Raw genomic sequence first — 26,401 nt, 5'->3', positions numbered from 1 at the left:
CCGTTTTTTACTCCATAGAACAACAACAAAAACATACATCTTTGCCTCCAGTTTTTTTAATGAAAAAGTAATTCTGAAACCAAAAGTGTAGATTTGCAGCAGACTTCGAGCCTATTCCTTTCCGTTCACCAAGAAAAATTCTCATCAATCTTTCAGGAGACTGAGCAATCACCATTCGATTACAGCTATGCTTGCAAACCTGCAATTTCCTTATTGGTGACCGAAAGGAATGCCTGGGTAAAAATGCCTTGTCGGTGAAATGCAATTCCACCTACCTCTATTTCATACGTTTTTTATAAGTGTCGAGCCACCCAATCCTACCGGCAAAATACTGCACCGACTGCATTCTTTGGAAGTCAAAAGTTGTCAAAATTGCCTTGGCAGGTCTCGGAATCCATCCACAGAACGGCCAGAGAGACAATTTCATTCATGAACTGCCATGTTCAAATACAAATGTTTTTGGCGTTCCAATCATCGTCAAATCATCTCTCACCACTGGTTTCTTTCAGAAGTTTGCCTCTACCCACCATTCTAGCTTAATGATGCCAGCCTGAGGGCTTCTGCAGTGGAAAATGACTCGGAAAAACACTTATAAACGAAAATTTTGCCAGATTCGAGCCCGTGTCCTCGCTTATCAAAGAAGCAACGGCTGAATACTGACGTCACAATAAAAGTTTGAGCCCTCGGTGTTTTGAAACAGCACATATTAATAACTTAGGCTTCTTTTATGCAATCACGAAATTCAAAAGATTGCCTGAGCCCAGAAAACTGCTGAAGAAATCCCAGAAGCGTGGTAATTTAAGGGTTAAAACATTTTCACTTTTTCCCAAACAAGAAATAAATTGCATGTAAAAAATCCACGTTTGACGAATTTGCAACTGAAACAATTATAGTATTGAACTAGAAAGTTTATGTTAACAAAGCGTACGTACATTGTAGGCCTACTAAAACTTTGTAAGAAATCTTGATTCTAGGATTTTTATTCCAACCCATTCCTTCAATGTTTCTTTTTTACAAAAATAAATAAAATAAATTACTTTTTTTTAAGTGTCAGCAAGAGAATATAGTGTTTGGCACTGCTGTACTAACCGCTGACACAGTAAATATAACCAAAAAAAAATACTGCATACACATTGTCTTACGTTGTATCTTAAATTATTGTTTGTAAACAAACGTAATCCCGGACTGTGGTCAACGAATATAAAATCATTTCAAACAACGTGAGTCTGACTTTTCTTTGCATGATGAAAATGTCCCCAGCGATTGACTGAGTGCTGGGATTGTCACATTGATTGTCACGCATTGCATGACGAAAATGCCTCTTTTGATTGTTACGCTGATGGTCACGCTGTGTGTGATAGAGTGTTTGCCCGCCCGGGAGTGTTTGTCATTTATGTGTAAAATTTCGTCGGTGTTCATGAATTTATCAGCCCCAATTTTGTTCCAACACCAGTGTGAAAGTAATATCCTTGAATTGACAACGTTTTCATGTTTATTTGAGAAGGAAGCTTATTGAGAACGGTTAACTCGATGAACGAGTTCGCTTTGTAAAGCAGCTCAATGCCTGAAGTAAAATTTATTTAAAGTTGTATTCATATCAAAGTTCACACAAAAATGAAACATACCTGCTTTCATCAGCAGCTTCTCTCATCTCACTCTCTTCTGTTAAAGTCGTCTCCGAGCCGTCTGCAATAAAGCTCGGAAAAAAACCAGGCAGATAAGAGGCCATTCCAGGCTCTAAACATTAATCGATTTTAAAGCACGAAATCGTCATTTTCCTTGTCTTTTCGTCGTTTCTAAAATCTTCAATTTGGGGCGACACAACTTTACTGTTCATCAGATGTGCTTGGCTTCGACTCGGAGTTCTTGGAAAGACCGGAAGTTTGAATGTCACGTGAGGTCAGAAATAAAAACAACTAATTTGATCTCTCTTTGTTCTATTTAGAAAACAAAAATGCTCCAATATTATTTCATATCTAGAAATAAGGTTTATTGCCGAATTGCATATCCTGAGTTATTAAAAAGCACACATTTCTCACGTTCAAAACGTTTAAAACAAAGGAAATCAGAATGGTGAGGTGGTTTCGATATGTGATCATAATTAGCAAAAATTTTACCGATTTTATTTCTTCGTTTTCCCCTTTCAGTTTCGATTGAAAAGATACATTAAACATGAGTCTTTCATCGCATTTACAAACACTCGAAGTTCGTCATGATCAAAAATAATCCGCTGCGCGAAGTATTTCCAATCCTCAACGGCGTTTGGAAATGTGATCGAATATGGACCAATAAAAGAAATCTTTCTTAGCTCTTTGATCAGCCTTTTTTTCCCTTTTTTCGCTTTTTCGCGTGGGATGCGTTGGGGGGTTGTGGCGGGGCCACATCGTGCTCTCGGGCTGTTTGTCTCGGGTCTTCCTCTGTGGGTGCCGCGCGTGACTTGTGTGTCCTCTTGTGTCTTCCCTTCCGTTTTTGTGCCTGTCTTCGTCCGTGGCCGTGGCACTCTCTTCTCGGGTCTTCCGCTGTGGGTGTCCGCGCGTGACTTGTGTGTCGCTCTTGTGTGCTTCTCCTTCCGTTTTGTGCGTGACTGTCTTCCGTTTCCGTGGTGCCTCTCGTGACTCGCGTCGGGCACGGTTCGTTGGCTTGTCTGGTCGTCTTGGCGCTTTCCTCCGCCGCCGTTGGCCGTCTTCCCCTCGTCTTGCCGGCTCCCACTGTCGCTGGTGCCTTGGTGCCCGGCGACGTCTCTGTGTTTGGGCCGCGTGACGTGCGTCACGGTTGCCTTTCCTCGTTCCTGTTGTCGTGCCTCCCTGGTCCTGTCGGGCTTCTTCTCGCTCCTCCCCTTCTCTCTGCTGTGTTCCTCCTTCGTCTGTGTTCTGTGTTGCCGTTTGGGCCGTTTCCTCCTTCGTCCCGCCTCCGTCTCGTTTTGCTCTCCTCGTCTCGCGGGGTCTCGTCCGTGATGTTGGTCTGCGCTCGTCGCGTCCCGCCTCTGTCTGCCTGTGTTGCCATCTTGCGGTGGGTGTTTCCGTGTGCGGGTTTCGTGGGCGTCGCTTCCGTGCTTCTGTTCGGGCTCGCCGGCTTTTCTGGGTGTCGGTGGCAGTGTGCCGTGGGTACGCGAGGGAGCGGCCTGGTGTTCGCGTTCTCCTGTGGGGGATTGCGTGCGGACAGGTACTCTGTCGTCGTCCTTTCGGGCCCTGCTGCGGTCTCTCTGGCACTTTCGATTGGCAACGTCAGTCCTCCGCGTAGAGTCGCGTCCCGCCATCGCACCCGCATTTCCTCCCGGCGTTGCATTCTTCCAACATGTCCCATTCGGCCTCTCTCTCCCGCGAACTCGAAGTAAAGTTTAGTTCTTTGGAATGAGAATTAGTTGGTACACTACATAATAGTGGCTTTACCCCGGGGAGGGGGCACTCCCTTATTAGGGCTTAACGGGGACGTGCGGCCCGATAGGTATGGTTTTCAGGCTTTTTTGTCTTGAACGGGGTATATATTTCACCCATTTTTGTCTTAAACAGGGTATCTTTGCATGGACCAAAGTCCACCAGGATAGGCTTATATGCCTGTAGAGGTGTAACAAACCGAATTTTTACAAATTCTTCCGTATTACTGACTCGCGTTGATTTCGGAATTGATAATTAGCTTAATTCACGATCACAACAAGCCAGTGAGGTAATTGTTTATGTCTTATTCGGGGTATCAAAAATTGGCATTCTGTCTTAAACAGGGTAGGAAAATCAGAGGTTCGTGTCTTAAACAGGGTCAGGGTTTAGGAGGCCGGGCCGCACCTCCCTACCCGAAATTATGTCAAGTACCGCCCCCCCCCGGGGGGGGCTATACACATATTGGCTCATAAAGTTTAAAAATTAGCTGTGACCGATCGATGCCAATCAGTTGCAAAAAGGTCGCGCTCCAAAAACGCCACATCTCGATTGTGTCAGTGCATTGTCAGTAGACCTGGCTATTAATATTGGCTATTATTTAGCGGCGTCCATTTAGATTCCGGCGTTTAATCGACCCATAAAAAGATTGACAATGGGTTGGAGCGAGAACTTCAGTTGTAGTTTCGCAGCCATGGATGAAAATAAAACGATAGGTGGAGCAACATATTAGCAATTCCCTTTCTTTCAGATATTTCCGAAATACAATAAGATGAATTTCCATTGCCTTTTTTGTATTTTCGCTGCTTTTTCGGGCCCAGTAGACAAATCCAACTGATCTTCTACATCTCTGGAAAACGAGCTGCCATTTTTCTCGCGGAAGCGGAGACAACTACGCATGAGCAGAATATTATATTACTTGTAGAAAAATCACTGTCAGACGCTGATGCGCATGAGCATATCATTATTTGTAGGCAGTTATTTGTAGATCACGTGGTAGGCTCTTGGCCAATAAAAAGGAGGGAAAAATGCAACGAATAACAATTCTGTTAACCTTTACCTCACGCTTTACCACTTAAACGTCTTAAACCAGCATAAATTACTACTTTTAAACAAGTAAGTGCTGTAATGTTTTAATTTATAGACTTGATACATCTTAGGGCTTCAAATAAATTCAAGACAAAACCAATTTTTTTCTTTTCGACCATAGCTGCAAGATACTTTAGTTACACAATGCCTATTTTCACGCTATCTTCAACAATAATATCATGTTTACACTAGTTGAATTAACATGTTCAATACTGTGCTGCAGTTTTCGAGAATTTATGTTTATCAAGGTCTGTTTATATGAAGAAAATAAATTAGTCCCACTAGAGAATAAAGGACTTTATCATACCTTTCTTTCTAATTAGTAGCGAAATATTAAGATGGAAAATCATAAAGTTGGGTTTGGGGCAGAGTGATCCTGGCTGGGGGAGAGGGAACACTCGCTGTAAGGCAGAGTGGCCCTGGGGGGGGGGGGGGTCAACTTTTTTAAATGTAAACGCTTTCGCTTATTTGACTCGCCTACCAGAGACAACTAGAAACATACAGAACTTTGCGGAAGGCGATATATGATTTTTTTTTAAAACTTAAACGTCCTTTTGAAATAGTAGCACATATTATTTTCTAGTGATTTTCTAAACTACTTTAAATTTACCGTCAGCTCATTTCTTTTACTTAAAACCTATTCAAATAGATCTGAAAATCACAGTGCAGGCCATCTGCGAGTGATGGGGTGATCATGAGTGTTTTCAGTTGATGTTGTTAGTTTGTATTTTATCCATTTCGGTAATGGCTTCTGATAAACATGTCGCTTCAGTCATTACATTGTTCATTCTTCCCATGTAATTATTTTCCAGGAGTGTTTATTCTAAATTCCAATTTGTAAAATGCAGAGTTTCTTGAAAGTAAGTTACACTTCAATGATAAGTTTCCGATGACTTTGTTCATAAGTTTATGCTTGAAAATACCACACGTTAAAATTAAACCATGTAGTTTTTTTCATGGCCAACGTTCAGTTTTTACGACTTACAGAAAAAGTCAAGTGTAGTTTGTTGTACATTTCCACTTGAGACATCCAGAGCTGTGGCGGTTATTTCTGTTCCACCAAAATACAAGCTGACCTCGATATCTCTGTCACGACCTCTGCGAGTGTCAGGGGAGTGGACCATGACGCCTCCAATTTTGGTTAAACCAGGCTCGGTGACAAATTGGGCGTTGGTATGACGTGATGTGTAGAAACCAAACTTTATTTCTGTCTCGTCAGCATACACCGGATGGAACACTTGTCGGATTCTTTGACCAACCTTCACTATTTCATCTTCTTTCACGAAGCAAGCGAATAGGTCACGACACTTCTCGATGCCATCTGCCACGAATTTCTTTTCTTGAGGGTGAACGCCTTCGATAAAGTCTCGCGAGCAGGCACAGCCGTATGTTGTAGCGACGACTCTTTCCGTTATTTTCTCGGGCATTTTACCGAACATCACAGCACCCTGAACAACTGCCTTGGCTGCATCACGTGGTACAATCACACCGCACCTACCAGTGAACTCATTTTTTATTTCTTGCTGAAGATGCGGGGAATCTGCAAATCCTCCCACGAGGAGCATCACTTTAACTTTCGACAGTTCTGGCCTGTTTAGTAGAACCGCTAAATGTTCTTTCATTGCCTCCAAAACAGGCTCAAACTGCCTCATCATAACTTTCGGACTTAAACAGAGATATTCATTTTTAAGGACTTTAACTTCTTCTCCATAGCGCTGCAAAGCATGTGGCAAAAATTCGGGAATCGAAGAGCCAAAACTATGTGGCAGGCGGATTCTTGTTTCTTTATTTTGCAGAGCGCGCGGACCACGTTTCTTGTCTTCAAAGTCGTTTTTCAAACGCAACCAGTCAGTCGGGAACAATTTGCGGTACTCATAAAGCTTCTCGGCACCAAAGAGCTCGTCTAGCAGACCTTCAAACTGATGATTGACTTTTATTCCGCCATAGGGCCCGCCTGTCACCTTGTGTATCTCCTTAATGGTACCGTCATCTTGCTTTTCATGTACTGTCACGTCAAGAGTTCCCCCTAGCGGTAAAATGATCGCACTATGTTATTGTTGCGTCAATTGCAAATATGTCATCGCTATACCCTTAAGTTCAAAGATCCTAGACATTATCTGTTGAATTCCTATACAATTGCAACCCTTACATTTTCGGCAATAATATTTATGTATAGTTTGCCCCTCAATCAACGACGTGCAGGCCGACATGTACATTTCCGTGATTCAGAACACCATAAAGTAATTTGTAGTAGTTTGCATCAGTAGGATACCCAAAATGGGTACAATTGCACAATTGGTTTTCGCTCCATTAGATCCTATACCAATTGCAGAATATTTTAGGAGATGTGAGCATAGTTACAGACAAGCCATTTTTGATGGCTTACCAGTTTGACTGACACGGTATTGAGGCATAAAACAATCTTGCGCATAGTAGTTCGGAATTATCATAATTTGTTATCTTTTTTATGTGTTAATTGCTAATCAATAATTACCTCCAATGTCCACAACCATGTACTGTGCGTTTATTTGGGACAGAAGTCCATCCACGGACACATTCCGTCTCTCAGACTGTATCGCGTCTATTTTTCTTTCTGTACAGAATATGGCAGCTGCTTCAGGCTCTAAAGCAATAACCAACTGCTCTGGATTGTCACGTGACACAAGACCAGCCTGTTAACATGAAAAAGAAGGGAAATATAAATTGAGATTGGTACTCTGGAATTTACAGTTGAAAAACAGTCTTAAAGTGTGGGCCATATATACCTATACTAAATATTCTTTAGGAATTTTATCTTCAGAAGCTGAACCCCAACGAAAAATGCTAACAAGCGTAGTCTTTCCACTTGACTTCGAGTTAATTTTAGACATGAAACGAGGAGGAAATAATTCCTACTCGGATTTGCACAGTGAGAATTTGAACCTTAAAAGACATTTACAACAAGGGTTTACCCGCATAGAGTACATGAGGGACTCTGTAAAGTGCAGAAACGGACGGCGGAGGCGGACGGCGGACGGCGGACGGCGGACGGCAGACAGCCAAAAAATTAAATAAAATAAAATTTAAAAATAAAAAAAATTTAAAAATTTAAAAACAATAAAAAACAAATACAAATTCTTAGAAAGTACGTGAAGAGTTTATCACTAAAGACAGTATTCGGCGGAAACCTTTAAAATGCCTCAGAGGCAACATTTGGCTTCGTTGAAGATTGGTGAACCAATCAAATGCAATGAAGTGTACGTGCTGTCACTCCCTGTCACATGTGGTTTCGAAAGTTCACTTCTATGAACTGGCACAGTGTGCAAAATTTGCTTGCGGTGGAAAGCTTGTATTCAAGAGTAAAACAACATGGACAAAAGAAGCTTCGCTGGAGTAGTATCTGGAAGTGGCAACGATGGAGTAGATTACGAACACAACGGCATATTTGTTTCATTAGAAGTCTTCTAGCCCTGCTTTTCGTTAGTCTCCTTCACAGCCGCTCGGGCCGAAATGACGCAACGCTCCCGGTTCAGCTCAAGTTTGACATCCGCCGGTGTGTTTCTGCACATGAAACAATGGTTTTGAAAACTTTTGCGTCGACTTTTTATACTTCTGCAATGAATGTTGACAGAAAAGGGCGGCTTTACATTTCTGGCAATTGTTGTGACAGCGATCAGCGATTGTTTATTTATTTTTTGTTTTATTTTGTTTTATTTTGAGAGTATTTTTTACGTTAAACAACGTTAAATGGTTTACTTGTAAAACGCGACAGTTTGTCTAGACAAACTTGAATGTTTTTATTTGCAGGCTGGGATTTGTATTTAACGAGTCAAAAACCTCAATGTTGATTTCCACAGTATTTTGTTTTGATAAATGGTTTGCGAAAGTGAAACTGAATGAAGCTGAAATATGTACTTCGGTCGCCTGCACAAGGCACAATATTGCGAGAATTAATTTGACTGTTTTTAAATAAAGCATCTCATTTTCTTGAATGGCGATAAGTAGTATTAGATTTTGGAGAAAAGTAGCAGAGAAGCAAGGCGTTTGAAAGGATAAATCGAGTCTGTAAAGCGCCGACTTGCAGTTAACCGCAATGGCGTGAAATCAGTGCGAATACACAAACAACGATCGACAAACCACGGTCATAAAACTATAACTTCACTTTGTATACTCGCCTTTTGGAGAACTTCAAGGCCTTTAATTCCACTGCTTATTTCCCCGGTTTGTGAGCAACTACATCGATTTTGGAGAGCAAAACTGTCATGGGTTCGTTCGTCTCGCCGCGAAATGAAACTCACGAAAGCGTTACCGTGGCCTGTGGGTAGAGATAGGAGAATCTTGCCCGCGCTATGAACCAATCAGAAGAACCCTTTGAGAAAAATAATTTTAATATTTTTATTTATTTTAATTTTTTTAATTTTTTTTTAATTTTATTTTATTTTTTTTTATTTTTTTATTTTTGCCATCCGCCGTCCGCCGTCCGCCGTCCGCCGTCCGCCATCCGCCGTCCGTTTCTCACTTTACAGAGTCCCAGTACATGATCTCACAAATACATGTTGTCCAGTACAGTATTTAAACTTTATACCTCGTAGGCAGCTTCTCTCATGAACTGCTTTGCTCTTGGTGTCCATATGGCGGGAACAGTAAGAACCCACATGATGTCATCCACTTTAAAACCATCATCTCTAGTCTCCTGACGAATGAAATTAACTGCTTCGTCCCTTAGAAACCTGATGGAGTGTGCAAACACTGTCTTGGCCTCCGCTCGTTTCCCATTGACGTCATAAAGGATGGATCTCATGTCTATGTTCTTTTATTGTACAGGAATAAAACGTAACCGTGAGCCAGGTGCTATAGAATAGACCCCTATAAGTATTGGAAGTCATTTAAACCGAAGCCTACTAATATTTTGAGACATTTATTTGCGCTATGTTCCTTGAAAGATAGGACCCAAAAAAGGTTTTCGGCCTTAAGAACTTTCGTTCAGAAGGAAGCTAAAGGAGATCTGGCCACCAGAGCCCCTTCCCTAGATACGACACTGAAGAATAACATCAACAAGAAGGACCAGAAGATCATGATCTATCTAATTCTAAGTAGTGATCATAAGAGAAATAAAAAATGCCACTTAAACGATAGGAAAAACGGATGTAACACTTCGTTTGCCGGTAAAGTTAAAAATAAAAAGAAGTAAAGAAGCGTAAATTTTCTTACCTCTTCGTTGTGCAATTCCATCTTGAAATGCTGGAAAAACAAGAAGTTTTTTTCTTCATAGACGCTCCTCAGATTTGCGTACTTTTCCACCGCTTTATACCCAAACGAGTCAAATGACAGGTCTGAATTAAGCAGCAGGCATGTGGGTGTCTTGCTTGTTCGATGGCCCAGTTCATTAACCCAGTCTCTGTTCATAAAAATCGAGTCATCACCTTGGTTCTTGTTGTTGAACGAAAAAGCGAATCCACTGTAAGTAGTCCCGAAGTCGATGCCCACGGTGGCAAGGTAAGACCTTTCAGAACGTGGACCTGAATTTGTACAAAAAATATGTTAAGATAACTAAGTCGTTTACTTCTTACCTTAAAACTTTAAGGGCAACATTTTCATGGAAAACGGGAAAAAATACGTCATTATACAAAGAAATTATGCTATTTCGATAAATTCAACTAGTGTTTTCAAAAGTTCAAAATATTATAAAAAAAAGAATAACTGAAATTCTAATAACTGTTTTCTATGTTTGTTGTTTTTGTTGTTTTTTTGTCGTTTATTTAAGAGGGAAGGCGAGGAATGGCAATGAATTACGAATTATGAGGCAATGGATTGCGTTATGTTAGGATATCAAAGGTACTTATGACTCCAGGATGATTATACTCAATGGTCGTTTTGTCAGGTCATTAAAGTAAAAACAAGTGTTTCTAAATTTAACATCTTTTGTGTACAATAAAAGAAGACAAAGAGAATAAATGGCATTTACTACATATTGTTCTTCAAATAGAATAATGTCTGCACGCGTCGAAAATTTTTCAAAACATAAATTTTCGGGCATTTATCCTGGTTCGACATTTTGAAATGTATGTGGTGTTCAGATATTGATCTCAGCGTCTTCCAGGCAAAACAGCGTCTTGATCTTGCCCAGGATTAGATTACACAAAAGCTCAAGGATCAACTGACTAGAACATCCGCCAAGACCTAAATTAAGATTCTAAGTACGGCATCGATGTAATAACGTGAACAGACAATTTAGTTTTCGCCCTCAAGCTCCAAATTATTCGAATAAACGGTTACCGTTCAGTGCCTTTTCTTCGCAGTTCTTGAGAAGTAGTTCATTGATACTTAATTTACATACTCAGTTCAGCATTTTTGTATTAAATCAGCTCGAATTTTCATGCATACAATACGCCGAAGAGATGCTTACGTTTGAAGAATGATATTTAAGAACTTCTACTGATGGTTACCTGCTGATGAAGAAGCCATATTCGTCTATTGAAACGAACCAAATGGACAACGAGATGATGTATTTCGACTTCTTCATTCAAATGATCAGAAATTAATGACGCCAGATCAAGGGAAATTTCCCCCGGGATTTTTCCCGGAAACGTTTATCGACTGTTTGTTTTTGTTATTCCATACATTTAAATGAAGTGTCACGCCAAAAATCAAGTCACGCAAACTCCTTTAGGTCCCCATTCTAAAAAAAGATTGAGTCAAACGTAACCTTGTTTTTAACTAAAAGTTACAAAATCATTTAAATCAGATGCTTTCATTACATCAATTGATTATTATGATTTTTCGGAAGTCCAAATAATAAGTCTGAGTTCAAAACACCGATCGTATATTTATTTTTTTTTTCACCATATTCCCGCCGTATTTCTAAGGGCCTGTTTACAAGGAGGAGAGTTGTCCCTGGTTGGAGGGTTACCCTCCATACCGAGCCACCCCGGGCGAGAGAGTTTCTTATACGTTTCTTTATAAATAGCTGCGAACTGTTTATATGAGAAATTGCGAAGTTGGCTCGGGGGGCAGGGTGACCCTGGCTGGAGGGTCACTCGCTTTGAAGGTAGGGTGACCCTGGGCAGCGAGCCAACTTTTTTCCATATAAACAGTTTGGTTATTTTTGCCTCGCCTACCAGAGACAAGTTGACACATACGAAGCATGCGCCAATGCTGCAATCGGCCAAAACAACATTGAAGTCGGCGGTAAATTTGTCCAAAATGGTCTTCGTCGATGTTTCAGCGTTCCTGATTTTAAAAAAGGCCGCCATAATAGCTATTTCAAAACAACTCTCGAAAGTCTTTTGAACTGACAGGGCCAAGTTTTGGCTCGGTCAACAGGGACAACTTTCTCATATAAACGCTCGGTAAAAGATAGCGCGGGGGGGAGGATAACTCTTCTACAAGGGACAACTCTACTCCATATAAACAGGCCCTAAGAAAGTGGTGCCAATGATCAAGGCATCTGCCTGCATAATTATGAACACGTATTAATATTGCATGTTGAAGTTGTTCAGTATTATGTTACAAGACTTACTCCAACATGCTTGACTTATTTTGAGCCTTATGACTCAGACTGTTTTTTAATTTGCACTTGACACACTGTCTGTCGCTGAAATACGATCCAAAATTTTACGGCAGTGATTGACGTGGCAGTCCGTATGGACTCCCCCCGCAGAGTTTGTCAGTTTAGGCTTGGTTGAAATAATTGATATGTGTCACGCTATAAGGGTGACGTTGTTTCTCACGCAACAAAGATCAACAACCGTAAGCTTACCGCAGATTCATCTTTTATTTTTTTTTTATTTTTTTTTCTTTATTTTTTTAATGCAACATTGATTTTTTTTAGGAGCACGAGACAGTCAATTCACTGCGTTAAAGCTGCTTCTTCCGACGCAGTTTGTAGAAATTCAACTGGATTTTAATATACGTTTATGTTGTACAGCTCTAGTTCTTCACAGAAAGAAAAGAAAAATATGCTTCCAAATTCCGGTGTTAGAGTTTTCGCCAGTTAAGTGGTAACTGAGGATCAAATCGAAAAAAAACCCGAGGTCAACCAACATTCTTAAAACAACCGTAACTATTCTGGGAAAATGCACTTTGAAAATTGAAACATCCAACAGCACCTGGAAAACACTGAGAAATGTCACATGTCGCGACTTCCTGTTCATATTTCTGAGAAATAAACACTATCGCGTAAAGCAATCTTCAAGTTATCCAATATTCATTGTAAACGCACAATGACATATTTCGTGGAAAAGTTATCAATTAAACATGTCGGAACCCGATAATCATTTGCATCGTCTCTCTTCCCCTCGACCAAAAATAATCTGGATCATAACACGTCCGTCTATAACCCTCTGTATAACTCCAAGAATCGTTTCCCGAGTCTGGATGTGGATGTCATGCGTTTGCATATGAACGGTAGATTTTATTATGAAATGGCTATAAAACGAAAGCATACAACTTCCGGTCCTACTTCCAGGAAAAGAAACATCCGGGAGATTCATCTTCCCGATCATGATCCATATTTTGTGGTGAGAAGTCGGCTCGGTTATGGCACATTTTCTAGGCAGAGCGTCATCTTCGAACTCCGTTCAGCCTGGTAGAAATTTTTCTTCTAGAGGCTCACCTTCCTATGTAAATAACAACAAATGGTCTACAGCGGACCTCGTCGAAGCGTCAAAACAGCTTCCTGCACGACTTGAGGAATTAGAAGAAGAAAACAAAGAACTTAGGCACCAGCTACAGAGGTAAATGTTAATCATGTTTAAATCTCTGTATGTTTAATGCTTGGCCGTTCTTAACTGAAAGTCAGTGTCTGTAGACGAAACGAAGCGAAGCACTTGATCCCGTACGAAAGATCATGTAAATCTGAATTTGGCCACAATGTTAATGCGAATATTAAATGAGGCACTAGAACTATAAACCGATTTGTAGTCATACCTGAATTTTGATGTGCTTGCTGACTTTTGTCCATCCTGACAGGCGAGTGCAGTGACAGCAATACGAAATCGCCGCAAGAAGACACCTACTATACGAATAGCTTTACGCGAAAGCAGACAACGGAAGAGCCATTTATATTATTTCAAATATTATTTTAAAAGCATTGTTGTCCGGCATCGATCGCGGCATTTATATTCCAGCTGTCGTTGCGTGACGAGATGTGGGTAACGTAACAATTTAGTCGAGAAGGAAAGCGACAAATTAAAGCAATGGAAAACCCAGTGCAATAGTACAATGATTTCTTTGAATCGGAATTTAAAATAAAATGACATTTGGCCTGTTTTTTTGTTTGTTTATAGCTTACGTGAGAGTAAGGAAAGTTACAGCAATGAGAAGGAACAACTCTTGGTGGAAGTTAAAAACTTAAGACAGAGGTAAACCATCATCGTAGCCCCATTTTGTAACTTTTTTCTTTCTTTTACTTTATTTCAAGAATTTGCTATTGTTTAATTTACTTAACAGTAAGTTAAATAAAGGGATGTACATGAACAGTATAGCTGTAGAATTCGGGGTCACCGCGCCGTTGGAAATGGGTTTTCTTTTTAATTACTTTAGTCCTAATATTGTAAAATATTATGAGATGTTTTTGTCTTAGAAGGGAAGAAAGTAAACATAGTCGAGGTAGTACGGAACATCATTCTTTGTGGGGACTTTCCCCTGTTTTGTTGCTTCTTGAGCACTATCATCGAGGACTTATGTTAGTTTAATTAGTTAAGGAGGCTCGATGTAGTTTTTTTAGCCGAAGGGTGGTTGTATTGAAAATTAAAATTATCTAAGAAGCCAATGTTCGATTTTTCCCAAATTACACCATGATGATCAAATATGGCAAAATTTTAACTTTTTACCCGTTACTTTGTCACAAAGGTTACCATAGCAACCATTGACGTTTTCTTTTGTTCTCAAACAAGCTTGATTTTCTCGAAATCTAGATTGACTCTTGGTATTCATTTTTTGATATGTTCAAGTATAGTAGATTGACTACCTGTACACAAAATTTTAGGAAAATTTGTAAGAGCGTTTTAGATTAAAGCAACAATGAAGTTTTTTTCGTATTTTTTTATAATATCCTACAATCAGCAGTCGATATATTTTAACAAATTAAAGCAAAAAGTCTTTCGCTTTTAGTTAATGGTCTTTGATGGTGTAAGTATTTATATTTCAGTGAGAGTAACTGTGCTCAAATAATACGAAACAATTTTTAAGCACTTATTTTATATTAAAACGGTGTTTTTCTGAAAATTTCATTCTTGATTTGCTTGAAAACGCTCTTACAGATTTTTTCTAAAATTTCGTCAACAGTTAGTCAATCTACTAAACTTTAACATATCAAAAAAGAAACACCAAGAGTCAATCTAGATTTCGAGAAAATTAAGCTTGTTTGAGAACAAAAGAAAACGTCAGTCGTTGCTATGGTAACCTTTGTGACTAAGTGACGGGTTAAAATTTAAAATTTGGTCATATTTGATCATTATGGTGTATTTTGGCAAAAAACGAACATTGACTTCCTAGATAATTTTAATTTTCAAAACAACCACCCTTCGGCTAAAAAAACTACATCGAGCCTCCTTTACGTTTTTATATTCAATTTTAATGCCCCAACGCGAATGTCTGTGCTCAACGGATGATCATTTGAATTATACTCACGATAATTTATTTTCCAGGCATGCTGCCATGGCAGAGAGAAAAGTAAACATGGACCAACGAAGAACTGAAAATACTCTAAGCACAAACAGACAATCCGATCTTGAAAATCAGTATAAAAATGACTTTAGGGATGGGAGACGTATGGATGCAATTGACGCGATCGAGACTAAACTAAAGAAGAGTCAAAAGACAGAGAAGTTACCTATGGATGACCAATTAAAGGCGTGGAGGCTTGCATGCTGTATTTTTGAGGTACTTAATTATAACTTATTTTGTATTGTGACGAAAACAGTAATGGAACTTTTAAGACATTCTAGACCCTTTTTCTCTAATACAATACAGTCAAACTACGTTAAATGGCACCTGGGAGAAATGGAACTTATTTTAGTGGACATTACAAATCGAACAGGGCTTAGTACCCTGTATTGTCCCAATGTAGAATTTCTAGACGGTATGCCTATTTACAAGTGACTTGATTGATAAGAATAAAATACTAAACAATGAATGGGTGCAAATAAAGATGCTGATTCGATTTTCTTACATCCGAAACGCCAGGCGTCTGCCGAGCTTTGACCGGGGACTTTGATTGTTAGAAATTACTTTAGTAGCTAAAGTTTCATATTTGTTCTTTGTAGATATCGTACGAATGTGCACTCAAGGCAAGAGAAACGTTTATCACCTTTTATTCGTCACTTTTGGACACCGTAGTCACTGACGCTCCTACGATTGGCTCATCGGATAGCAAATATAAAAAGGTTGGTGATTTCTTGTAAACACTTGCCCTTTAACTGATCGAGCTGTCTCAAAAAAAAAAATGTAAAGTTAGTAGTGATTGTAAGTTACTGTAAGCGTAATATATAGATTTAGGCAAGCCTAAAAGCGGAGCTCCCCAGTTATTTCCCCTTAATAATTTTTAGACTGTTTTTTATTCATGTTATTTACTTTATATATGATATGTATCCCTTTTCACCATAAACAACAGCACCAAATAAGAGTTAAAAAAATCGATCAATCAAAAATATCATTAGTAGTCTATGCATAACCTTGGTTCTAAAGATACACTCGCAACTCTCAAAGTTAAACAAGAACAAAGAAAGGGTTGCTCTAGAACATATCCATACCCCCATCATAACTGGTATGTTACAGCTGTACATACATGTAGCATACAACTGGAAAGTTTTGCATAGCTTTCCCCCTTCCCCAAATGGGGGCCCTATACGATGGAATGGTAACAATGACACTCTTATTATTGCCTAACACCAAAAATAACAGCTTCCTGCTAGCAAACTGGAGTAAAAGGTAGTGGCAAGCAAAATATTGACATTCTGTCATTCTGCCAAATATGGTACCCAAAACGATAACGCCTTTTTCCTTTATATGGGTCCCTTTGCCCTTTGCTTAATTACATGTAAACTTAGCAAAAATTCTGGAGAGGCATAAATACTGTTTGTTAGTTTTAAACTCAGATATAGATTGCTTGGCAAAAATTTTACCCTGCCATTTTACCATTTTACCATGCATTAAGAGATTGATGAAATGTGTATCTCATTATCATAATTATTGTTCTTTGCAGTGTGGGCACTGGGAATTAAATGTTTAGGTAGCAGGATGATTTTTTATGTACATGATTGTACCTTATCTGGCTTTATTTCATTAACTTTAAAATTACACCTGTCCTTATAAATAAATTGTATTCTACACACAGGACATTTGTACATGCAATGAAGAATATAATATAATAATCTGATTGTTCATTTATCTCTTTCTGTGTCTGCAACTCTGTGCAAATTCTGCTACTCATGTTAACCCTGAAAAAGGCAAAAAACATAAGATTTGTTGATGATCATTGGCATCAAATGAATGTTTATAATTTTAAATTAGCTTAAATTGTCCAGAACACTCTGCAGATGCATAAAAAAGAGATATATTTTTCCAATTTTTGCCTGGGCCAGGGACTGTGTTGGGTGATATGTTCAGAACCAAAAAATCCTTTGACCTAATGAAGGCATAAATAGTGCTATCAATAAGACCTGGCACATGAATGAGCTTTGGTGGGTGTTTTGGGGTCAATCACTGGCTAAAATTCATGATTTCCCTATTAAATGAGGTGTCTTAAGACTCTTATATTGCTCTCTGACAGGTGCTGTTGAAAGCACTGTGATTAATTCCACGAAAGCTTACATATTCTTTCCTTTCTTAGCGATGTACCGGTAGCTAAGAAAACACTGCACTGGCTCATCAACAAGCCCAACTGGCTTTTCTGGCCTTAGCAGCTCTAAAAGACAATTTATGTTAAGTTAGGGCTTAAGCTTACATGTAGATATTATGGTTAGCTGTTAATAAAAAAAATTACAAGTATTCCAGTAATATGTCGCATCAGGTAGCAGATCTTGTTGGGGTTTTTGCCCTCCTACCCCTCCCCCACCCCCTCTTTTCTTGAACAATGAAAACATTACATTTTGTATGTATATTTACATGTGCTGTTACATGTAAATTGTGTATATTAAATTCCTCAATAGGAACCACGATTTTGAGGAGACATAAACTTACCAAGCAGTTAAAACACATCATATTTCAAACCCCAAAAGTTTCATGCACTAATGTAGATTCACATAAACTAAACTCTGTCGCAGAGCATTTAAAGAAATAAAGGTATAAACTGACACTAATGTAATGCTTACCTTTATCACACATTAACTGCACCCCTTGAATTCCTGTTTTCCCTCGCTAAAAACAAAATGTACACATATCAAAAACTCATAAAAGGTATGGAAATCCTAACATAGCAAAATTTAGAAATGCAACAGATTTGCTTATATGAAATTAATGATAAACTCAAACTGCCTCATACAACCTCCATAAATACCGGTCACTCAATTAACCTAGTAAACCTTGATGTACATTTGAATGTACATGTATTTTAAATTTGCTTTAAATGATATTTTCCTCATTGCAGACAGGCACATTTTAAACTTTTTTTTTTATTTCAGGATCGAAAACTAACCTGCTACTCTTGTAGAAAAAATAATTCATGCAAAAGTATCTGATAGTCACTGCTTTAGGCTGGAAAATTTTGAAAGGATTAAAACATTGTACCAGTCACAACCGTCAAGATAGCAATGCTAATAGCCACAATTCCCCTCTGGTTGTCCGGGGCAAGTAGATTTTCCTGTCAAGCAATTAATTTTTCATGCCTGCTTGCATAATGGGTAAAGGCCCAGGCATGTCATGATTATCTGACTACAAGTTAATTATACAGTCACAAGTTTGCTAATTAATACAGTGTCACATGCACTGTCCTAGGCCAGCAAAATTTGAGAGCTGCTTATCATATATTATAACTGATCAATTTGGTTGTTATAACATAAAAAAAAGTTCATGATCTTACACATAACAAATTAGAATCTGTGGTTTTTTCTTTATTGTAATTTATAAGAATCCAGGCATAGTCAATCGATAGAAATCGATATCTCAAATCTGTCGATACAATCGATATCTATTGATATCAATCACAAATTGATTATCGGTAATTGATAACAATAGAACTCGCAAAAAAAAATTATCATCGATTGTTATCGATTGAAAAAATCGATAAAAATCGATAGCAATCGACAGTAATCAATAACAATCACTAATCCCAAGGAGCCCCTGGAGGTGTAAATGTATATTTGTTTTAAGGTGATTCCCTAGTATTGCATTGCGCATCCTTACTGCGCAGAATTTTACGCCTAATTAGCTACGCACATAAACGAAATGGCGGCTTTTTTCTATGCGGCTTGGCTCGCGCAAGATAGAAATCATCATTTTCTCGTAAACGAGTTCGGTGACCTATCAATTTTTTCTCTTAGTTCGAAAGTAGCCATCAAATTCTTTCTATAAAATGAATACAGATCAATTTCTATGGCAGAATAATACATTATCACCGAAAAGGTGCACTTTCAGCAGTACTCGCAAAGGAAATATAAGGAATTATATGGTAAATACAAGGTCTTCCTGCTCCTAAAAGAATACGGTGACCCCCCTTTTAATTCAAAATTTAACTTCCCTTAAGGTAAACAACCAACTGGAAAGTTTAGTTGGAAATCTATGAGCAGTTCTATTTCTAGGGAATTACCTTAAAGATATTAGATGGCGTTAGTATTAAGTAAAACAATACGAAGATTGATATTGATTGCTACGGATTGTTATCGATTATCGGTTTATCGATTGTCTACGCCTGGAAAAAAGGTGAATAAAATTATCAATTTATTCCCAGAACGGCTGTTATCAGATTATAAATACAAAACTTTCACAAAACATTTTCACTAAAATAAGGAAAACTAAGCAAAGTTCTCAGTAAAAAATAGCATAGGTCATTGAGAAAACTATATTTCGCTAAGGCTGTCAGCTAGCAATGTCCCCTACTGTGTCTGACTCGAACACATTCTTACAAATTTGCAAATACACATGTAAATTTTGATCTTGTACTGTAGTGTAACTGGAAATTTTCTCTTTCCAACGTTTTAAAGTGCTGTGTTCCTCCTACTTCGGTGAATTAATTACAGGATAAACAAATTTATCGCAGTGGAAGCTGTCTGCTTTGAATACAACTCGTGTTTAAGACAAAACGAATTTCAATAAGGTAAAAGGAACATCAATAATAAGCTTAGCTTACCTTGTTTTCGTAACGGGATATAATCTTTGACCGTCTTTGCTTTAAACTCAGCAGGTAGCTTGGAAGATTGACGATAATCTATAAAAAATCACCACACCAGCTCTAATTAATGGCCCTGTTTATTAAAATAATTAACAAACATTTCTGTCTTATCTAATGGCCCATCACATATTATTAGCCTCTTCCATTTATTCACTGTTAGTGACACTTTCTTCTTGGTGACGCTTTTCTACTTGGGGATTTTATTGGAATACTGGTAAACTTTTAGTTGATTTATGTTCCATTGAGCGCAACAAACCAAAAAGCCCTGTCCATTGGCCCATGACATAAAGCCATGACACCATCACTTAAAAATTAATGATAGTATTTCTTACTGAACATGTTAAGTACAGTAAGAATTTGTAAGTGTTTCATTTTATGGGCTACAAATTTATTTTTTAAGCCTTGATAAGAATTAAGTAAAGTTATAGCAACATTGCCGTATTAAACTACGATTTTCAGATGCACATTCAACACTGATTGTAAATAACAAAAGTCAATGTATTAGAGTTTGCATACACAGCTGCATGGTATGAATTTGCTCACAAAAATTCCAGCTTTCAGTAAAGGAATTAAGCAATGAGATAAGTAAAGCTGTTTATTTACTCTGATTAAATGAACAGTCATTTTACCTCCATCATGAATATCAATAAACTGCATGTACTGAATCTATTTCACTCGGAGTAAACAAAATCTCAGGCGCTTCTTGTAAACTGCCATCACTTTCATTTTTATCTCGAAATTCCAGCAGCTGCTCTCCCAGCACTGTTAAACAAATTATCACATCACAAACATTAAAAAATGGTAATTTTCTTCGAAATGTGTTGATATTCTTTGTGAATTCAGTCGTCCCTCAATGGCCCAATAAATATTTGTTTACAAATCAAATTCTCCTATTTCAGTAAAACTGAATTTTAAGGAATAGTATTTTTCAACAGTAGCCATGTCACAAGCAAATACTTAGTGGCGAAACCAGGGAATAACATAAGCTTTAAGCAAGTAAAATGTGCCGTAAATATAAGCTTACTTTGGATATCAAGTGAGACAAAAGGTAGAGATAATAACAAAAACATTGCAGTCTTGTACTCACCTTCACCACACTGCTCGTTTTGTCTCCGTTCCTTTGTTCTCGGGAACAGTGGATTAATGGACGAAAAAAAGTGGCCGGGTATTCTGAAGTTGCTCCCAACCAAGTACAAAATACAGCTTGTTTTCGCTTGTCTCAGCTTGTCCGAATCGTACGAAAATATTTAGCCGAGCCGACAGTCTGCGGAGCATAAATGCGTACTTCCATTTTCTCACTTCCCCCTTCATGTGAATCTACAGCAAATGAGCAGAAATGAGCATGGAAATGTCTTTGCGCCCGCGATTCAATGGCGAAAATTTCTCGGTCAGCGGTCAACTTTAAAAAAACAGTTAACCTCGATGTGGTCAACATTTGAGCCCGCGATATGGTCATGTGATACTGGTCAGCGGAATCCTTGTTTTGACAGCTGTCAATTGACCATAACAAAGACGTTCAATCATGTCAAATATCAAAGATAAAGATAAAAGCAGTCGTTGGGGAATAATAATAGGACATTCTCCTCCCCCGGTCGGGTTGCCTTGTGACACCCCTCCCCCTCCCTGAGAATCTGTAGGCGCGCGCGGGGCGCGTACGCAACCAAATTTTCTGGCTTCATGGTTTGACAAAAATCATTACCCGCATTACCCATGGTGCTCCGCTGGCGCGCTTCGCGCGCTGCGAGCTCCGCTATAAAGTAAGTAGATAATGTAAGTAAGTAACTGTAATTGTAAGTATGTAAATAGTGTTATTGTAAATAAATCAAAGATCTCTTCGAGATGTCGAATTTTTTGCATGAAGTTAGTATGTAGAAGGTTTATCCTGGGCATTGTTGTTCGAACATATCATGGAAGAATTTAAACGTCTTTCAGTTCAAGCATTTTATTTTTATTTTCGTGGAGGAAATGCTGTATTTGTCAGTCGCGACGGCTGGGCGCTTTGCGAGTCATATACTTTGTCTTGGTTAAAAATGGTAAACTTTGACGCTTGCCTTTAATCGAAATAGGTGTTTCCTTTCGAGTTAGAAAGATTTCTACTCGGCTTAATGCAGGGTTCCCGATAAAGGTTACGCACGACAGAGTTACCTTTTGTCTCGTCACGCAATCTTAAACCCACATTGAGAAGTAAATTTTCGTTTGAATATTGCCACAAGCCGCTTCTCCTCGCGTTATTTTTTACCTTACGGCTACACAAAAAAAAGTACACATGCCATTTCTAACGACTACATTTCCAGTAAAATAGTTGCTGTTTTTTTCTAATGGCGATGCATTAACTTCTGAACAGAAGCAAAAACTTTTAGTGTTTACTGCTTCCACCGGAAGTAATTTTACAACAGGCTACAAAAAAACTTGTAAATATCACTTCACACCTGCATTGAATGTTGCAATTCTAAATTGTGCAACTCAGCAGAAATAAGCAATTGTCACGAAATGAGTTCCCTTTGGTTAACTATTAGCAACGTTTTAGTGTGTGAAAGACTTGTACCAGTACAAATTTGCGTTATTTATCGTTTTAGGTATTAGCGCCTAAAGACTTGTACCAGTACAAATTGCGTTCTTAATCGTTTTAAACTTCGCTGCCTTCGAGCGCTGAACCCCTCGCATTCTTAATTGGTTATGTCACGTAAGATTTGGGCTACTCACGTTTTTAATTGCTATATAACGTTTGTAAATTTGACAAGTCACGTTTTTTCTACAAGAACGGAAGTGCTGAAGCACAACAGAGTGACACTTTACAAGTCACGCGCTTTGATCACCCACAGCGGAAAGTATTCCCTTGAGAAATTAAAACAGTCCCTTGAGAGTTAACAAGAATGTGGTTCAAAATTACCCCCGCTATTCTCCTTTCTTTTGCTTGTAAACAAGCAAAAAAATCGACTGAAAGGGCTGTCTCTATGTGGAGGACATTTGAATAGTATTCGTCAAGTTTGAAGTTGTCCCGAATTGGCAAAAGCTGTTTGTTGTGTTAGCTGTTTGTTTGTTTGTTTGTTTGTTTGTTTGTCTGTTTGTTTGTTTTAATTAAGGCCCACTAGCTCCTGCTCCCCTTCAATTAGTGCTAGTTTCGTGCTGATGATACCACTCAACGGCATGCGAAAATAGTTGGGGAAACGTAAACAACATCAGTAGACCAGATCATAGCCCATCCTACCTTCCCATTCCCCCTTCCCCGAACTTCACGAGGTCTATTAGGCTATCAGAGTCCGCGGAAACAGAGCTGCTACAGGTGGCTACACAGTTCCACTGTTTACCTCGGGTCAGGTACCATGTGGCGACAAGAATCACCGCTACTCACCTTGGATGGGATATTGAAACTTAAGTCATTTGCAGCCTTCTCTGAACTAATTTTTTCCGTAATTACTTAAGGGTAAACTTTTAATATGGATAATAATTATAGGATCAAGTAGGAATTCCTGGTAAGAGATTACAAGGAAAGGCCGCCCGCACTCCGTAATAGTCACTTTAATAACCAGTTTACAATTTATTTTTCTTAGATAGATGCACAAGTACTAAAGACGTTTTTATACTTTAGCTTAACGATTTCAAGCCTAAGAAAACTTCGACAGTTGTAACCCAAGAATCGTCAAATGAAGTAATGGTTCTCGTAAAAGAGGCAGCTGAAAGACACAATTTGGAAAGTCTTGTTCAGGTAAGGTGTCTTTCTGACAAAATGGCAGATCGGAGCAATGAGATGGAGAAGGGAAATTTATTATATCTTAGTCGTTCGAAGTGTTGCATTAAGATCTAAAATTATATAGCGTGTTCCAGGAATATTTCCGCTCGCCTTTTTGAGAGCTTAAATACCCTGACTTCGACTTGCAAGACAAAGTGTATCACACGCAACTGCTGTTTTAAATATCCAAAGGAAATTTGTTACGCGATAACGCCCGTGGAAAAGTGTATTACCGTGGGAGAAAAAGTAGAGCAGAATTTAAATTTTAACTCAATGAATCCTGCATATATAATTTTGATTAGTAGAAACTCAGCTGTGTTCTATTGGAAATCCGCGAATCTGATTGGTTCTCCCACTGATTTCTATTCGCCGATAGAAAACAGTCGCGCGCTCGCGTAGCTCTTTAAGCGGTAAATTTTCTTGATTTTTGTCTTCAAAGTGCACAATATTGTAGGTTTTGGACTGCCATCCTTTAGAGTTTCTACTAAAACAATTAGACTACTCGCCCTCGTTTTCTATGAGCGATAGTCAACTCGGCTGCGCCTCGTTGACTATTTGCTCATAGAAAACTTGGGCTCGTAGTCTAATTGTTAATTAGAATGCATTATGCATCGCGTTTAAGTTCATGGTTACGTTAAACAGCTATAAGGCACGACCATGTCGATTTTCACTCGACTCCCAAAATTGTGCACAGCTTTTCAGGAGTAATAAAAAAATTTCTTCTGTTTGGAAGAAAGTATTTCTATTTTGATTATTATCGGTATTTGGTATGCATATATAAAATTACAACCGAAAATAACGTTTTAGATATAAGTTTACCACGGCCTCTGTTAGTGAAAGCGTTATGTTATTCAAAAACTGAAGAAGGCAATCGACCGACCTACCTGACCACTGTGGTCTGGTCTGGTCTTGTGCTGTCACGGAGGTTGGGGTGTAAAATGCTCGGGGATATGAAATGCTCCTCTACAAATTCAAGGGTAAATTAAGTATCCAAATCATATATACCTGCCTTCCTGCCTTCCTTCCTATTTGCTTACTGAGGTACTTAGCTTTATGCATTCGTTTATTTCTAGATTGTAAAGAAGGAGGTCAAAGAGAAATGGAAGGAGCATGGAAAACAGGGAACTCTTCCGAGCTACGACAAGTGCCTTAAAAAAGAATTGAAATCTTACATTCAATACTGCACACAATTTTCTTGGCGTATTGTTACTCAAGTACCTCCTTTAAAGATCGACTACAAGACTACAACTTATAATCCTGCATACCATAGTGAAAGCCAGGCATTCATGTCGTCAGCTCCACGACACACGCCCCAACGTTGGGCCACACACACGCCCCACGTACACAGGACCGTAAACATGTGAAGTGGTACGTATGGCCCACTCTTTACGATTGTGATAGCAGAGTCATAGAGAAGGGAGATGTCGTTTTGGAAGAGCATAGTACTGGTACTTTCGTCACTGTTGTTTGAAATCTTGGTGCTCCCGACTGCTTTGAAAAACGGATTTGAAATGACATATTTTTGTTGGGTTAAAGTTGAAGCCATTGCTCGTGAGCAAGCAGCCAAGCTCCCAAGGAGAAACCATGAAGTTCAATACATTTAATTATACCGTGTCTACTGCTTTATTTGTTACTGCATTGTCAATCTGAATTAAAAGGTTAACACTGAAAAAGTATCTGACATATCTTAATAAAATGGAAATGTAAAGGAATCAATTTCATACAAATAGTTTCACCATTGTTAACCACCGTGCATGATAGATTTTGTTATGGTGTTTGAATGGAAATGCTAAATGTGTAATCTAGAAGTTTAAAAGCTACCGAGCATAACAGCCCGTTGAAAACTTAGCCTAACAAATGTAGTCAGAGTAAAGCTCGAAAACATTAAAGGGACTATATATGTCACGGAGTTTTCGCAGATTTTTGGTATAAACTGTTCTGAAATTAGTGGAAGGCAACCTAACCCATAAAAAAACAATATCTTTGAACATCTAAAAGAAGATATAACCTTAATTTGAGGGTAGAAATCAAGCTACGGCTATAAATATTGATTTTTGAAGACGCACAGAAACTATTTGAAAACGTTTGCCTTACGTTTTCAAATTGCAATCCGTTTCTATCCGCGCCATCCGCAGCCAATAATACTAGTTAACAGTTTCAGTGCTCTAATATAGCATTTTTTAATAAAAATGGACTATTACTGCTAGGTTTCATGCGACGCAAATATAAATTTTTGGCTGTTCAAAAATCTGGTAAATCCGTGACATAGTCCCTTTAATAGAGACGGTCTTATAGCCGTGTAGAGTTTTTTTAAACACCGAATAAACTAGTAATGACCATTTGGAGGCTGCCAGTGTATTATTTACCGTAGAGTTACCATAGAAAACTATAGGCGTTTTCGAATGGTGACGCACACAACTTCAGAATTATGTAATGGATGTAAGACTGGCGAGCCTAGATTAGCAATTTGCGACCTGCAGTGGGCTGGGCCATTATTATTTGATGTACAAATTCAATTAATTGCTAATTGTAAATTAAACACCAAAATGGTAGCGTACTTAAGACTAAAAAACTTTTTGTGGGGAAGACTGAATAGGATTGTCCTATCCATGACGTTAAGAAACCGCTTGAATTGCTCGGTCACGTTGTGGCTAGACAAGCGCTTTTGATATCCAGACTTCCGCATGGGAATTATTAATTTATTTGTCAATACAGTTAAAATATCTACAAATTTTTGTGCCTTTATTAAAACCGTAGCTCCAACTAGTTAAAGAAATCGCCAGAAGTTAAGATGCCACGCCCAAGACGGCGTATTCATAATGACGACATTTAACTAGCCATGCCGGCAACTAAGTGTTGGTGTGCAATATTATGAGGTCACACATCCATCCGTGGCACAAGTGC

General features: G+C 38.6%; 1 protein-coding gene and 1 pseudogene across 3 annotated transcripts; one reads left to right on the top strand and one right to left on the bottom strand.

The window, feature by feature from the left end:
- Nucleotides 1-4,507: 4,507 nt before the first annotated feature.
- On the bottom strand, nucleotides 4,508-19,744 carry LOC144667423 (heat shock 70 kDa protein 12A-like). Of its 2 annotated transcripts, XM_078528823.1 has the most exons (7): nucleotides 19,726-19,744; nucleotides 17,753-17,798; nucleotides 15,751-16,879; nucleotides 9,651-9,958; nucleotides 9,025-9,249; nucleotides 6,955-7,132; nucleotides 4,508-6,486 (listed from the first exon to the last, which is right to left on the bottom strand). In XM_078528823.1, the coding sequence occupies exons 4-7, from the start codon at nucleotides 9,843-9,845 to the stop codon at nucleotides 5,435-5,437; spliced, it is 1,650 nt and encodes a 549-aa protein (XP_078384949.1). In that variant the 5' UTR covers nucleotides 9,846-9,958; nucleotides 15,751-16,879; nucleotides 17,753-17,798; nucleotides 19,726-19,744; the 3' UTR covers nucleotides 4,508-5,434. The 2 variants fall into 2 exon arrangements, with proteins under 2 accessions (XP_078384949.1, XP_078384948.1); XM_078528822.1 differs by lacking the exons at nucleotides 15,751-16,879; nucleotides 17,753-17,798; nucleotides 19,726-19,744 and adding an exon at nucleotides 10,886-11,201.
- Nucleotides 12,889-25,354, top strand: LOC144667428 (uncharacterized; annotated as a pseudogene). The gene is made up of 6 exons (XR_013573313.1): nucleotides 12,889-13,174; nucleotides 13,727-13,801; nucleotides 15,089-15,323; nucleotides 15,707-15,826; nucleotides 23,357-23,473; nucleotides 24,571-25,354. The product of XR_013573313.1 is annotated as an uncharacterized LOC144667428 (transcript).
- Nucleotides 25,355-26,401: the final 1,047 nt, after the last annotated feature.

Source organism: Oculina patagonica, chromosome 10 (genome assembly GCF_052425735.1).
Source record: "Oculina patagonica isolate OP01 chromosome 10, crgOcupat, whole genome shotgun sequence".
NCBI lineage: Eukaryota > Metazoa > Cnidaria > Anthozoa > Scleractinia > Oculinidae > Oculina > Oculina patagonica.
The sequence above is the reverse complement of the archived record's forward strand: the minus strand, read 5'-3'. Positions and strand labels throughout refer to the sequence as shown.